Source organism: Syzygium oleosum, unplaced genomic scaffold (assembly GCF_021117445.2).
Source record: "Syzygium oleosum isolate NSW1041296 unplaced genomic scaffold, Sole_v2.1 Sole_v2.09, whole genome shotgun sequence".
Taxonomy (NCBI): domain Eukaryota; kingdom Viridiplantae; phylum Streptophyta; class Magnoliopsida; order Myrtales; family Myrtaceae; genus Syzygium; species Syzygium oleosum.
Window position 1 is genome coordinate 11,170,640 of NW_026607493.1, and position 16,528 is coordinate 11,187,167.

A 16,528-nucleotide genomic window follows, 5' to 3' on the forward strand; every position below is an offset into this window, starting at 1 on the left:
GACTTCAGCATTCCAAATGCTAACTTTCGGCTTTCCGTTCCCCAAATGCTGAACCAAACGGGGCCTTAGTCCTTTAGGTTAATTTTGACCGGAATTTGCCGACGTGGACGCCTGCCGGCCGGCGGCTAGTCACCGGCGCTGTTGTGGCGCTGATATGGACAACTTTAATAATATTTTAATATTTTTTTGAAATTTTATTTTTTTCCTTTTTTTTCCACTTTTTTTTTGGGTCCCCCGCTCCTTCCTCTGGCCGGTCGCCGGGCTAGAGGCCAGCGAGCTCGACCTCGCCGGCCACTGGCGAGGGCGTGCCTCGCCTTGGTCGAGCGAGGCTCGACCTCGCCAGATCCGGTGAGGTCGCGCCTCGCCCGACCATGGCGAGGCTCGAGCCCTCGCCGGAGGCCGCGGCGAGGGCGAGCCTCGCCATGGTCGGGCAAGGCTCGACCTCGCCAGATCCGGCGAGGTCGGGCCTCGCCCGCGGCCTCCGAGCGAGGGCTCGAGCCTCGCCATGGTCGGGCGAGGCCCGCCTCGCTGATCCGGCGAGGTCGAGCCTCGCCCGGCGACCTCGCGCAGATCCGGCGAGGTCGGGCCTCGCCCGACCATGGCAAGGCTCGCCCTCGCCACGGCCTCCGGCGAGGGCTCGAGCTCGCCTTGGTCGGGCGAGGTGCGACCTCGCCGGATCCGGGCGAGGTCGAGCCTCGCCCGACCAAGGCGAGGCACGCCCTCGCCAGTGGCCGCGCGAGGTCGAGCTCGCCGGCCTCTGGCCTCTAGCCGGTCGCCGGACCGGCGACCGGCCAGAGGAAGGAGCGGGGGACCCAAAAAAAAAAGTGGAAAAAAAAGAAAAAAAATAAAATTTCAAAAAAATATTAAAATATTATTAAAGTTGTCCACGTCGGCGCCGGTGACCGGCCGACGGCTAGCAGGCATTCACGTCGGCAAATTCCGGTTAAAATTTACCGGAAAGACTAAATTGGCACAAAAACAAAAGGTTTAGGACTGAATTGGCACCAATTTAAAAGGTTTAGGACTTAATTGGCACCAAAAAAAGGTTTAGGACTAAATTGGCATCAAAAAAAAGTTTAGGACTAAATTGACATTAATGCAAAAGGTTTAGGACTTTTTTGGCACTTTTCCCTCCGGATTTGAATGCTCAAGTGGAATTTGGAACATTATGTTAACTTTACCACTGTCACCCCCTCAAAAACCAAACTCTGCTAGGTTGTAGCATAGTTGATGTTGAATTTAAAGGATCTACTGCTGTGAGACACTAGTGGCCTGCCTGTCGCCGGATTTGTCCCAGAGGTACGTGCTTCCTCAGTTCTTGATGCAGAAACCCTAGCGGTTAAAGAAGCCATCTTCGTTCTGACCAAGTCCAAGACGCACGAATTGAAGCCTGCTTTTGATATGCGCGTGGAACTCCTCTCCGATAGCCTATCGGTGGTAGATATGCCGACTGGCTTATCACCCAGCCCATGGGCCCTCCGAAGTCTGGTTGAGGAGTGCAAGGACTTGCCGGCCCATCTTGAAGTTGTTTCAATTGTTCATTGTCCCCGAGGTGCGAATCAAGAGGCGGATTACATCACAAAAGCCCATCAGAATGGATCCCACCCCCTAATTGGCTTTACTTTGTTCAGCTACTTATAAGTTATGTTCTGCTTATGATGCTAGTTAAATGAAAATGGGTTCGTTTCGACCACAAAAAAAAAATAAAAAAATCCCATGTGGATCTTCCTCTATTCGAGAATAGATCTCGGCCCTTATGAAATAATTTTTAGGTGCCTATGTCGAGCCCCATCTATGTGCAATCTGTCTTTTTAGTGATGAGTTTATTCACTTGTGATGAAACATAAATTGTTAGAAATTTTTTTCTAAAAAATCATTATTGAGTATAATATTTTTTTGTGAAAAGTTGAAAATGAATGATAGTAATTAATAATAAAAATAAAAATAATAAGTCCATTGTCATGCAAGGTGCAATTGAATGATCGTGTGGACCGATTATTGAATGGGCCAACAAATTGCAATCGAATCCAAGCCCGCCAAGGATTTGTTGCCGACACCATGCCTTGAAGATGGAAGAAAAAAGGTCAGGTGTGCATCCGTGCGTTCACAGCAATTGAAGAGAGAAAAATTGACTGATGTTGACACGCGGTGACCACAGGGGACCAGCCGCGGATCCAATGGGCGGTCTCCACGTGGCATGGAGGGGGCGGTCGCTACGTGTTCGCTGCACACGCAGGAATTGGAATTGCGGCTGTGTCTGGCTGAGAAGAAACTTGAAGTATCGTCACAATCACTCGACGGCGACTAAAATGCTTGAAAACATTCTGCATTACATTGTATCTAACGCCAGCAGACCATGTCGGTAGACGCGTCTTGTATCTAGGAAACGCGACACATTATGATCACACGTTCATGACCCAAGAAAACGTTAGCAAAATTGATCGATAATACTTTGTAGTCGAGACACCGAAGATCTGTATTTACAATATACGACAACGTCGATGATTTAGCTCTTTAATCAGTGCGTAAATACGATCGTACAAAAGAAAAACTAGGGTTTTCGACATCTCGTTCAATGCAAACGGTCGTATTTCTTTCATGTTAAGCATTTTTCCGTACGTCTGCTTCGATGCGGGTCTAATTCTTTTTTGAGATTTCTCGAGTCACAAATGATGAACCAAATTGGTGAGCCCAAAGAAAAAATTGACCAGGAAACTGTGGACCTGAACCAGCTATGGTGGATCTGATCTTGAGGTTGTTATATGCTTGGGGATGGGAACATATTAATGTCAAGTAGATCAGATCAGCTCAATTTCGAGCCCACCGCCATTAATGCTCTCTGATCTGAATTATATGAATCAATTACATGTCACTGTCTTGCTTTCCTCATACTTGGGATACTTCCTCAATTCCATCAGTAACCGCACAGTTTCATGATTGTGCAAGACCACATCAATCACAACTACACAGTTGACTTATTAGATACATCCCTCGAGAAGATGCGGAAGCAAAACTCATTTTTGCTCACTGACCGTTTTTAGTTTCCCTGCGAGTCGTAAATTGCAGCAGCTTATGATAGCTTCCTAAAAGCTATCTCACCTAATTTCGAGGTGTTACAACTTTAAAACAAGATGGTGCTTGACAGCACGATGTAACTACAATTTAGCTGCAGCTATATCAAATGCTCTCGTCATCTATGGTACAAAAACCAAAACATATTTATTCCCTCATGGACCAGTTCTCTAGCCACCAATCATAGAAAAAGTTTATATCTTCATTTTTTGCACCTCTCATAATTTGTGGCAAAAAATCACTATCAAGCCTAAGTGACTAACACCATAAAGGGGACCCCATGGAGAAGGAAACAACACTCAGGAATCCCAACTCAAAAATCTTTTCCTAGACTTCCTGTTCACATAGATCAGAGAGAGAGAGAGAGAGAGAGAGAGAGAGAGAGAGAGAGAGAGAGATGAGTCATTGCGCAGCACCAGATTGGAATCTGAGGCAACAAAGACAAGAACAAGTCGAAGGAGGGTATGGGAATAATAGATCCTCTCACGTGCAGATGCCCCAGATTCATCCCCATCATCATGCTCACTATTCTTCTTCCTCCATGTATGCAACATTCTCTTCCTTCCCTTGTAATTGTTCTTTTAATTTCTCTAGCATCGACATCTTGACGAGGCTCGTGTCTCAATCGATAAGTGTGAATATCTCTCCTACTTATCTCTCCATTTTCTCGCAGAGAAATCCAATTCATTGTGTTTAATTCGAGTAATTAAAGGACTTGTCGCCAAAAATGAAGAAGAAGAAATAACCATCTTTTATCTTGAACTTGGAACATGCACATGCATCAATTTCATTTGAATCTGTGCTTTGTAGCTCCAAAAGAGAGACTAATGCATATGAAGAGCTTGAACATACATGCCAGGTCAAATCATGGAGTTGCAGAGCTGACATGGGAGAATGGTCAACTAGCCATGCATGGCCACGGCCTATTAAAGCCCCCACCATTGGGAAGCAGCGATACACTAGAGTCCATCGTCCACCAGGCCACGTGTCACAAGAAGAACCCACCATCATCATCATCGCATCGCATGAGACCATCATCATCAGCTGGTGGCATATTGGACAAGAGCCATCCCAGCCTGCAATGTCCGGTGAGCACTTACTTGGTCAAGAAAAGGAAGCTGTCGGACTCCGAGCCCGTTCATGCTGTGAAGAAGAACTCCGGCAATGGCGTTGGTGGGGGTACCAATAGAGAGGAACGTAGCAAATGCAGAAGCGCCGGCGCGGCGATTTGCAGGGATGACGACATGACGATGATGACGTGGGCTTCCTTCGAATCCCCCACGAGCTTCAAGACTAAAGCCACAGACGAGGACGACTCAGCTTCTCGTGGCGAATCGGTACATGAGTTCTCCTTAGTCGTAGACATGCATTGCTGATATTTACTTAGTTCAATAAAAGAGCCACCTGAACAGACGGGGTAATAATGTTTATCGAATCTTCATCACTTTTTTTGGATAGGTTAATGGACGTCATGTGAGACTCGCCCGATTTGAAAGTCGATATGAACCCTAAAGATATAATTCCTAGAAATATACATAGTTGAATTCAAGAAATTCGATTTGCTCGAGGAAACATTAGCCTTGTTTGCCAAAGTGATTGATCGCATGTTATGATTGATGCTTTGACAGGAAAATCAAGATGAAGATGGTGAGGATAAAGGTGAAATTGGCCCTTCACGATCAACCAGGAGAAGTAGAGCTTCTGCCATTCATAATCTCTCGGAGCGGGTAGTATATATATGCCCAGATCTCCTTTCTCATAGCAAGCCTTCTATTTTTCTTTGCTCGAGTAGTCATGTATAAAAAATACATCTGAACAAGTAGATTAAGTCATTACCATATGTGGAATCTATCTAATTCAAGAAGTCGTAAAATTTAATTTTTTTTAATGGGATTCGGCATGAATGTCATAAATTCTTAAAATGTGATTGACTTGATCTACTTGCCTTTTAAAAATTATTACATGGTATACAGAGCACATAAGTCCAGTTTATCAAGATATGCACAACTTTGCTAATTATGCGGGTCTAATGATGGGACCCACTTGATTAATGGTTCGGATGATATTGGTCCATGTGGTTTATAATGTTGAAGATGATGTCTTGTATTCTGTTATCCAAGATATTATAAGGCAGTTTCGAAAGGCCCCCTGACGACTGGACAGCACGAGGGTCGCGGGGGCAGCGCCCCTGGGCCCCCAGAGGCGTTTTATGTTCATTCATAGAAAGATTTATATAGGAAAGCTAAATATTTTAGGCTATGTGAGCAATTTTGTAATTTGTGCCATATAGGGTTTCGCTATATATATTTAGGGCAAAACGGGTCTCTAGAATAGAGGCAGGGGTGAGAAAGAGTGGCTGTACACTTTTCTACGTTATTAGTGAAACGGATCTCTTCTCCCCGTGGACGTAGGTAGGCGGAACATCTCCCCTGCTGAACCACGTAAATTCTTGTGTTGTGCGAATTTCCATTACTTTCTTGCATCGTTGATAGGATCGAATTTAGATATTCGACATATAAACAATACAATAAGTTCTCATCACTCATAAAAGGAGTCCTATATGATTAATGTAAGATATTCCGTCCATGAGTTCAGACGAATAAGAAAGTATTTTTGAACATCTTATGTATACTAAAATTATGGTATTGGCATATTCGATGGGTCTCATGTGAATCCCGTCAGACTTGACAATCTAGATTCATAATTCATAATGCATGTAAGCAAACCAAGTATGCGTCCAAGTAAACGGATGACGATTAAAAAAATCAGATAAAGAGAAAAAAGGAAAGATGTTCTCTCAATTTTTTCTAATGCAACTTGTAATAATGGTCATTGCAGCGACGTAGAGATGGGATTAATGAGAAGATGAAGGCCCTGCAGAGGTTGGTGCCCAACGCAAACAAGGTGAGATAAGTCTTCGTAAAGTGCTCCGCAAAGAAATTTTCATGCAGAAAACATATTGTTTTCTACTGACAGATGACTTAGGTGGGTTTTTGATTATGCCAAACATGTTAAAATGAAACATGCAGACCGATAAGGCTTCGATGCTGGACGAGGTGATAGACTACTTGCAGCAACTCCAAGCGCAAATCCAGATGATGAGCCTCCGCAACGACATGCCCCAGATGATGCTGCCCAACGTGGCGATGCACCACCAGCAACTCCAGATGTCCCTCCTCGCGGCGCGCACTGCTGGGGTCGGGCTCGGGATGCTTGACATCAATCCCATGGCGCGTGCTGCAGCTGCGGCAGCAGCATTTGTGCCGCAACCCTACATGGTGCCCCCGCTTGTGGCTGCACAGCACTTTCAAGCTGCGGCAGCAGCATTTGTGCCGCAGCCCTACATGGTGCCCCCGCTTGTGGCTGCGCAGCACTTTCAAGCTCAAATGAATCCGGAAGGCAGGACCAACGCTCCGGTGCTGCCCGTGCCGGACCCTTATTGTGCCTATCTTGCACGAGTAAGTGATGCATAGTGTAGAATTCGATTCAAGTAATCTTTAATGTCGAATCTATCAAAAAATGAGATCGGACTAATACATATGCTAGTACTAACATTTTATAATTATCCTTTGGATGTAACTATTCCATTTTGATGTAGAATATGAACATGGAACACTTCAACAAGATGGCTGCGCTTCATCAGCAACAGGTCCATCAAACAGCTCAGGCGAGCAGTCCTTTGCAGTCGAATCGTGCAAAAGGAGAATGATCTTTCTCTTTTCAATTAGTGATAAGGTGAGAATAAAGGGAATAATAGAAGAAACATTCTAAGAACTTGTTGATAGCCGAGCATGCGTGAGTAATGGAGACTTCAGTCTGTACTTTGCAATTCATATGATGTTTGTGGTTCAGATACTAGTTAAGAAAAGCAAGATAGGAAGTAATCGATGTACCCTACCTAAGCTAATACTATTTACTCGATTCTGCATCTCCATTTCTACTGTATATTTGTATCTATCTGTCAGGTTTGTTTGCATGATCCAGGGTTTCTTCAGTTATATAAAAGCATGCATGTAAGAGAGCATGTCAGGAGGTTGACTCTGTTGTATTGTCAAAGGAGAGAATGGATTTTTTCGTGTTGGTAAATTTACAAAAGAGTTGATCATTGTCGAAAAAGCTATATTTGTAAAAAGGTTATCGGTTACTGGATTTACCGGTAAATTGTTGATAATCTATTGATAATCTTATTTAATTATCTATTCTTTTTGTAGTGCGTATATTACCAATTTTCTTTTAATCTTTTGCCAATTCTTACTAACCAAGGTTTATTTGGTTATTTCCATCGATTTGTTAAATAAGACTATCACTTTAGGTAATTCCTTTTTATCTATTAGTTAGTACTATTTACTTGTGAAATAAGACAAAAAATCTTGTAATAATGGATAGAGGACAAAGTTTTAACCATGAAATTGATCACTTATTATACACTTGGTTATACCTTGTTTTGAAAATACATACGGTCATGTGATGAACACTCTAAAAATGTATTTTTTTTAACCTTATAGTAACTTTTTGTGATGGGTATCCCCATGTTGTTAAACTCTTTTAAGTACTTATCATACTCTTTGATTCAAAATATTAATAGAGATACGCAAAAGTGATCTTGAAAATTGAAGATGCTCAAGTGCAAATTAGAATAGGTACTGCCATAAATAACATATACTTCAGAATTTAAAAGCTGCTGAAGTGTAAAATATAATCTTATATTTATGTGTGTGTCCCGTGAATTAAGAATTTGCTGTGGCTTGTTACGTAAAACCCGCGCGAAAACGCGTCACGTGACTCAAATCAAAGCTTTATCCGCTTGTATATTCTACTAAGGTGTACAACACTAGAGCGGGGGATGTTGCAACTTTCTTTTGAGCATTGAGGCCCAACAGGTGGCGATGTTGCGGGGCGGCGATGTAGGGGACATTGGAGGAAATGATGAATCCAACACTTTTGGTCGGACGACGCGAACTTCCACCGTGATCATCACTGGCAACACTGCCCCTTTTTGACCCTCACGAAATTGCAATAGTCCTCTTGCCAATCAAAGCCACCTGAAGTGAAGTCCCCGAGCATCGATCCCACTGTACCGGTCAAAATACTCAATTTTTTGAACCTATATTTGATACACTTAATTATTGTTTGAGTTAATTACATTCAGTAAATAAATTTATAATGATAAAACCTAAAATAGTATGGGTGTCAAATTGATTCATAATTTACTTAAATCCAACCCAAGTCTACGAGTCTCCCTTCACTCTCTTTCACCCTCACTCGATCTCGCGCTTGCTCACTCCGCGCTCTCACCTAAGTTTATGTATGAGTTTTCTTAAATGAGATTAAATATGGAAGAATATTAGCAATATGGGTCTGGTTGGATATATGTCAAGTATGAATTGGTAGGATATGGATCTCTAGATTTGTATAAAATGGCAAAAGGTCAAAACGGGTTAAATGGGTTAATTTGGGTCATGGGAAATTGCCAAAAAAGTCCTAAACCTTTTGTAGTTGTGCCAATTCAGTCCTAAACCTTTTTTTTTGCCAATTCAGTCCTAAACCTTTTGCAAACCAGCCAATTTAGTCCTTTCAGCTGCCGTATTGACGTGGCCAGGCATCCACATGGCAATATTTTAATATTTTTTTATTATTTTCGAATTTTTTTCCTTTTTTTTTTTCTTTTCCTTCTCCCCCCTGGCCGGACAGGCCAGGGGGGAGGCTCGCCGGGGCCGGGCGAGGCTCGCCGGATTTGGGCGAGGTGGAGCTCGCCCGGCTCCGGCGAGGCGGAGCTCGCCTTGGCCGGGCGAGCTCGCCTCGCCCGATCTGGCGAGCCTCGCCCGCCCATGGCGAGCTCCGCCTCGCCCGGATCTAGGCGAGGGCGGAGCTCGCCGCCCAAGGCGAGCTTCGCCTCGCCAGATCTGGGCAAGGGCGGAGCTCGCCCAACCATGGCGAGCTCGCCGGAGCTGGGCAAGCTCGCCCAGCGACGGCGAGGGCCCAGCTCGCCTTGCCGGAGCTGGGCCCTCGCCAGCGAGCCTCCCGCCTGGCCGGACAGGCCAGGAGGGAGAAGGAAACGAAAAAAGGAAAAAAAATTCGAAAATAAAAAAATATTAAAATATTGCCACGTGGATGCCGGCCGGCCAAAAGGACTGAATTGGCTGGCTTGCAAAAGGTTTAGGACTGAATTGGCACAACTGCAAAAGGTTTAGGACTTTTTTGGTAATTTTCCCATTTGGGTCGGATCAATTTCGACCCGACCTGATCCACCCGTTTGACGGGTCCAATCCTACTAATTGGGCGTTTCTAGAATATGTATTAATCATCATTCCACTAATTACACGGCTTAAGCAATTACCTGTGTTGGGTCTTAATTAAAAGGAGCAGGACTCTCTCATTTAGTCTATAACATCGGATCATGTCTACTACCCAAACTCGGATACAATTCGTGCGGAAAAACAAGCTTTGATAGTTGGTTTCTTGTGGGGAAAATAATACTAGAAGTGTCATAACTTTCGTACGACACTCACTTTGATGCCAAAACTTTTCGCTGGATCACTTTAGTATCGCTTTTGAAAAAGAACGATCACTTAAGTGCCTAATTCGATTTGGGACGCTCGAAATCCGACGTGGTAATTTTTTTCGACCCACTTAGCTCATCGGCTTGCTCAGTCAGCATTAATAGTCTGAAATGGCGTTGTTTACATTTTTGCCCCAAATATAAATCATAATTTTGACGGATCAAGCCATTTTCCGAAATTATTAAAACCCCATTTCAGACAAGACTTGATGAAGACAAGCATGATTGATCGAGTATAAGAGGATTACCTTAAGTAATCAAGGATTGAACCTGAACAAGACAGTCAGGAAAGCAACTTTGAGGATTGGATTTAACGAGTGAAGCAGTGGTGGCCGTGGCATGAGCTCTTCAGCAATGGTGTCCGAAAATAGGGGCGAACAGAGGTCGGCTTGGCATGGCTATGCGCTCGATGCAGAACAACGGCAGTGGCGGTTTTCTAGCAACTCGAGGACAATGAAGAAGACCCAAGATGAATCACTATCTCGAACAAAAACTCATCGAAATAGAGTTCAGCTTTGTCATTCCATCGGACACCTTCCTTGAAAACTCAATTTCCCCCTTCACTGCGCAACCAATGGCAATGGAATTTGGCAAACAGCAAGAGAATGGAAAAAGACAAAACAAAACAAAACAAAACAAAATAGAAAGTAGAAGCTAAATCAGGGAGGAATTTGAAGCCATATTTAGAATTTATCGAACTCTATGGAGAAAGTCTAGACTGCGGTGAAACTGAGAAATGCTTTCCTCTATTGTTGTTGAAACAACTTAGGGATTAAATCAATTACTTATTGACTAGCGTCATCACAATGGGAAGGCTCATCGATACAGTTGCGCCAAAGGTCGCTTGAAGAAGAAGAATCACCAAGCCTTCGCCCGTTTTCTCCACTCGAGCCACTTGTCCAAATCTTATCGGCTCCGTCGCTAGGACACTAGATCTAGTCGACCAAAAATAATCTGCCACGCAGCGTAGGCAGAGGGAGCACAATTTGCCTCACCAGTCAAAGAGTAGCAACGGCGACCACAGATAGTGAATGCAGAGGGAGGACGGGTCCTTGATTGACCAAAGATGTAGATGACATGGACTTTATTTTTTTTATAAAAAAAAATCCACGCAGATAATAATATCTACTTAAAATTTGGCTACAATTTATCACCGGAGGTACTTAAATAATCGTTTTTTCTCTGATTTAACACTTAAGTGATCTGGCGAAAAGTTTTAGCACTAAACTGAGCGCCATGCGAAAGTTATGGTGCTTCTAGTATGCTTTTCCCGTTTCTTGTGTGTCACTTGTCGTTGACGATGTATGATTTATTCAAAGAGCAAGATTTCTTTTTTTGTTTTTGGTTTTTTTGAGGTTGAGGGTTGTAAGCATCTCCATAAAGGTTAAAATCAGTGCGTTTTCACATCATAAGAACCTTCGATTTTCTTAAATGGAAACGAGTACATCACGGTGTCGTTCGTTTACAAAGTGGACTGACCAACCTTGGCCACAAATTTTGTAGTTGGAAAATGGGAGACTCACTTAGCAGGTTTAATATTTTTATTATTTAAAAAAGCCAAAGATGAGATCTTTTTTTTATTAAAAAAAACAAATCAAAGTGATAATATTCATTGTATCTTACCAAAAAAAAAGTGATAATATTCAAACAATAAGTAATAATGAATGATTCAATTGCTACTTTTAACATAGTGGATATTATTCTCCGGCCAAGAAAAGAATAGATGGATATTGTTCCACCCAAAAAAAAAAGATTTAAGTAGACTCAAAAGTTTTAAATTGTAACTTTTGAAATAGTGGATACTATTCTTCGAACAAAGAAAAGATTTGGGGATGTTTCCAAATTAAAGAAACTTAAATAACTCAAAAAAAATAAGAATGTGAATTCTAATATATTTTGAACTTCCGATTATTTTAGAATTTTGTAATCAATGAACGCATAAACATGGAGAAAGGTCTATCTATTGACGTCGAATTTTAGGCATACAATGTTTAATAATTTTTTTCTAACCTTCTTATGATGGATGGAGTTTGTATTGAAATATTTTGATATTTATTTTCTTTTTCATTCTTCGTATTCAAAAAATTCCACAGCCTTTTTGAATCCTCTAAATCCCAAATTAAGCCAAGCAAATAGGAAGCCATGGGAAGTCAAATAATAAAAAAAAAATTGAAACGGGTGGAACCAACCTCCCATTTTCCTCCATGAAAAAGTGTGGCTGCCATTTGACCGTTCCTACCGTCACAAAAGCCTCATCGTTAGGCTAGCCTTACGCTCAAAATGATTAAGTAACAGTTTTTAATCTACTATAAAAATAACATAACAGTATATTCTAGACCACAAAAATATAAATAATAAATAATTATAAATTATTGTGGAAATTACTCATTTAAGAATTTGTGGCTCACAACATGTTCTCACTCTCACAGTGATCCAAAAACTATTATGCTAGCAAAACCCACGTGCAATATGATTCATCGATTCCACGACACCACAAACTCCACAAATAAAACCGAAAAGTACACTGAAAGAAACTCAACAGAAAGAGTTCGGACCTCACGATAACAGGAACTAGTGCTGCATTCATTAAATGTTTGACCCTCTCAGAGTCCAGGACTCCACATGAGAATCATCACTTCATCTATGCGATGAACACAAGTATAAAATTACTTGTCCCCAACCCAATAGCGACATCATTGCATGTTCTTGTTGCGCGCGCGCACACCCTATTCCATCGGACTTTGGTGAAGCCTACAAGATTCAATACGATTTTCATCGAATTCAGCATTATAAACCATTCGACAGTTCAGATGAACCCGACTAGATATCACACTCGGAGTTCACATAAAAGGCGACAAAAAAAGAAGCTCTCGTTCTCTCTCCCTCTCTTATTGCCTATGGAAAAGCTGATTGATTAGGGTTTGACGACAGGGTACTTGCGAGCATTCTTGATGAGTTTGGAGAGAGCAGCTTGGCCGAGGTCAAGCCCGCAAACATCGGCCAGTTGGACCAGATAGAGCAACACGTCCGACAGCTCTTCCTCCAAGTGTTCCTTGTCGTTGGAGCTCCAGTTGGGGAGCCCTCTCTCCACTTCCCCTTTCCACTGGAATATCTCCGATAGCTCTCCCACCTCCCCCACCTGCATCATCCATCACCAATCAGTTAGTCACCTATTTTATCATAAGCTCTTATAGTCTAGATATAGGTTTTGATCTTATAAGCTTTCTTCTACAATTATAACTATTGCGTTCCCGCATAACCTTAACGCTCGTGGCCAAAGATTTGACAAATTATCTCAATGAGCCCTTTTGTTTCTCAGTAACAGTGTTCCCGATGAAAGAAGGAGATAGGCGGGAAACTCGAACTGACAATGAAAACGTGGTCGATTAAAGAGATGTGATTATGTATGATGCGTATGTACCAATGCTAAGAGGAGATTTCTGGGGCTGTGGTATTTTTCCCATCCTCTAACTGCAGCAAACTCTGCCAACCTATCTCTCAGCTCCAGGAGGGAGACATCCTTGCTGCTTCTTCTTGAGATCAATTCTTGACCATTTCTCTCTCTCTCTCTCTCTCTCTCTCTCTCTCTCTCTCTCTCTCTCTCTCTCTCTCTCTCTCTCTCTCTCTCTCTCTCTTTCTTTCTTTGCAAGAGACACTACTAATTCACTTGGCCCATGCACATCCCAATTTAAAGACAGCAAGGGTAGAGAGAGAGAGAGAGAGAGAGAGAGAGAGAGAGAGAGAGAGAGAGAGAGAGAGAGGGATACTGTTCCTTTTTTGGAAATTATGAACCAAATAAAACGTCTTCTTTCTTTGCAAATCAGGAATCAAACAAAATGTGTATATCTGGTGTGGCCCCATCCATGGTGCTCGCGAGCATCATGCCCTTGTATTGTATTAGTTCATTTGTGTCGCCTAATACAAAGCAGTGTAACAATTATCAACATTCTTTGTTTATTTACGATGAAACGAAAGTATCTATGATGAAATTAGTCTTAGACAATATAACGTTTCATGATACCATGTGTACAACTAAATATATATGCAAGACGGCTCCCTGGACCTGCCCGAGCTAACAAGGCTCGGAGCACAATTTTAACGGGCTTAAAGTCGGTGATTTTCTTTTTGGGGTTCGAGTTCGCTCACATCGTTGGTCCACTCAAATTCGATTTATCTTCGTACAATCCTTTAACCACGTTCAGACGATGGGGAGTTTTAGATCAGATAAAATGGATTGTCCAGTCCAAATCCACTGATTGATCAAGTCTAACTTTATAATTGGATTACGACGAAAACAAAGTTAATCTTTACCGCAAATCACGAACCGACACGATTCCCCGGGCACCATAAGATAAAGTTAAGAACCCTTTTGGTGAGTGGAGAAGCACTTCTCGAGTGTCCTCGTCGAATGACAATAAAACGAGGAGCACGTGCAAGGGGGGCCGCCGTAAAAGAACGGGGTCTTTCCTATCTTTTTCTTTCTTTTCCCAATGACTTGATGTCACTCACTCATTTCCCACCTGCACATACTCCCATGTCCTAAAAATGTAGGCAGCAAATTGGCCTGAGGCCAGAGATACTACCTACGAGATCTTCCCTCCTTTTCCGAGTCCTTTTCATGTATAGGACTGCGCACTCGGATTGTGACAATTCTTATTGCAACGAGCAACAAGTGAGGAGCATTGGTTAATGATTATCTTCACTTAATCCATGATTGCATAAAAAGATTATCGAGCTTTTCGAATTGTCGTCAACTATGTCGAGAGGGCACGGCACGCTTGAGATTAATGTTTTCAAATCCATCATCAATGAGCTCACACTTACTCTTTTCGATGAGCTTTCTGTATAATGTTTTTCTTCTTTCGGGTAATTAGATGAGAACTTCATACAAGCACCAAACCTCTTAAAGTGTAGGAATCCATCTCTCGCTGGACTTTGGCCTAAGCCTAAGGCGTGGAAATATGCAACTGGGAAGGCAAATAAAGCCCGTAAAAATTTGAACTCAAGACCTCCTACTCAAATATCATGTGAGATTTCATGAGATCACTGCTAACTGTCCTAAAAACTTAATATGTTAGACAAAGACGCGGTTTATAAATATTCTAACATCTTTCATAAATTTTACATGAAAATTAACAAAAATAGAAAAGAGAAAGTCAATAGACAAAATCTATTGCTTTCTTGTGGAGAAGTGAAGTGGAGGAAAAGAGAGGGACATCAATGGCTGCATCATGCACGGCGGTGTCTGCACGCCGGAAATTGCGATTCCAATCTGGACGATTCAGCAAAATCCCAATATTCAATTGTTCATCAATACCACTAGGGCTCCAAGAATTACTCGTGTTTTGTCTACGGGGTTCGTGTCCCTATCCTTACTTATAGGTGCACTTTGTTGTGGCTTTATATATATAGGGTGTATCAGATCCTTTTACACAGACAAATGATGGAAAGCTGTAGTTTTCAATTATTATCTCATGAAATTTGTAATTGATACTTTATAAAGAGTGTTGGGTTGCATAACGAAAGCTCAATTACTTTCGACAGAGGAGATTGTCAAGAGAGAACTCAAATCCGAGCTCGTCAACGTATCCAGTTGGATACGTATTCACTAACGGTCTCTCCAAAAGATCAATCATGATGGCCTCAACAACTGCCATGGTCACTGCAATTTCTTGCTCGAGATATTGCGTCAGACACAAAAATATATTCGGGGCCCACCAATCAGCCATTGGTTCTGATACCACTTGCATGATGTGTAATAGAAACCCGATATCTATCATCTAGGGGATCACCAAAATGGTAGCTCTAATATGACCAATCAACATATCTTATTGAACCTATCTTCAATAAAAAATTTAACCCAAAAATTTATTTGGGCCAACTAAGATATATTCATTGCCCAAAGTAGCACCAAATCTCTAGCTCGGGACTTTTTTAAAGCAACCAACAAGTGCATTACAACTAACGAAAAAATTTTCGTGAAATATGTTCAATAAGTTTCAGGATATTCGTTAATAAAATTCTCCTTTCTTTTATCTCTTTTTTTTTTGGCTGAACCATTTGCTCTCGCCAAACGACATGCTTGGTAAGTTGGTATGAGGTTTACGAGTTCCGACTAGTAATATTTGTTTGTGCGTGTGAATATCTAATGCATTAGTTTGATGGTCGGCGGGAAATAGTGCCCGAATTCCGAATTATGCATACAAAATCACACCTGTGGGTAAGCTAACCCTCACATAGACAAAAGATTACAAGTGAGTATCATCCGCATAAGTAAAAACACTACGACACTCTTGCATCTCTAGTCCTCACATAAAAAAACACTACATGTTAGGCATCCCGTCACATCCGGAATTTTCTACATTAATTGATAATATTTAGTAAATTAAGATAATTATTGGTTCACCTGGATTTTGGACGACATTTATGAAAATTTCGATTAGGTCACTAATTGTGTGACGTGCGAAAAATTCGAAAAATACCTTCCTTATCTATGGTTTTTCTAAATGTGTTTCCATTAAGAAATAAAATTAAGTAAAATTGTCCAAAAAATCATAAACCTATTGTGCGGTGGCCAATTAGTCCTAAACTTTGTAATTTTGCCAGTTTTGTCGTAAACCTTTTGACAATTTATCAATTTAGTCATCCCGATCAATTCCGCTTGAAATAATGCTTACGTGGATACCCAATCAATGCCAGCTAGCCTATGTGACATGGGTGACGTTGAGGTGGACGTCGAGATAAAAACGATGCCGTTTCATATTAAAAAAAGTCCCCTGAAGATATCAAAACGGCTTCGCTCGCTCTTTCTTTTTCCAAATTCCTCGATTGCTCTCTCGCTCAATCTCTCCCAAATCTGAAGAACCTTATTTGAGATCTTCCCCAAATTGCTCTCAA

At 41.8% G+C, this 16,528-nt stretch overlaps 2 protein-coding genes across 3 annotated transcripts; one reads left to right on the forward strand and one right to left on the reverse strand.

Moving 5' to 3' along the window:
* Positions 1-3,420: 3,420 nt before the first annotated feature.
* Positions 3,421-7,000, forward strand: LOC115666061 (transcription factor PIF7-like). Of its 2 annotated transcripts, none has more exons than XM_056314363.1 (6): positions 3,421-3,615; positions 3,883-4,409; positions 4,701-4,799; positions 5,911-5,976; positions 6,102-6,530; positions 6,671-7,000. In XM_056314363.1, the coding sequence occupies exons 1-6, from the start codon at positions 3,537-3,539 to the stop codon at positions 6,779-6,781; spliced, it is 1,311 nt and encodes a 436-aa protein (XP_056170338.1). In that variant the 5' UTR covers positions 3,421-3,536; the 3' UTR covers positions 6,782-7,000. The 2 variants fall into 2 exon arrangements, with proteins under 2 accessions (XP_056170338.1, XP_056170336.1); XM_056314361.1 differs by having other exon boundaries at positions 3,932-4,409.
* A 5,187-nt stretch (positions 7,001-12,187) lies between these two features.
* LOC115667846 (uncharacterized) lies at positions 12,188-13,190 on the reverse strand (the record flags this gene model as incomplete). Its single annotated transcript, XM_030589384.2, has 2 exons — positions 12,188-12,770; positions 13,053-13,190. Coding segments are annotated over 2 exons (363 nt in total), but the record flags the coding sequence as incomplete, so codon positions are not given.
* Positions 13,191-16,528: the final 3,338 nt, after the last annotated feature.

What these genes read in the sequence shown, in the direction of transcription:
- LOC115666061 (XM_056314361.1), top strand. Translation starts at nt 3,470, where the DNA reads ATGAGTCATTGCGCAGCACCAGATTGGAATCTGAGGCAACAAAGACAA. An exon ending in CACTATTCTTCTTCCTCCAT is followed by an intron (nt 3,616 to 3,931) that starts GTATGCAACATT and finishes CATACATGCCAG; the next exon opens with GTCAAATCATGGAGTTGCAG. An exon ending in CAGCTTCTCGTGGCGAATCG is followed by an intron (nt 4,410 to 4,700) that starts GTACATGAGTTC and finishes ATGCTTTGACAG; the next exon opens with GAAAATCAAGATGAAGATGG.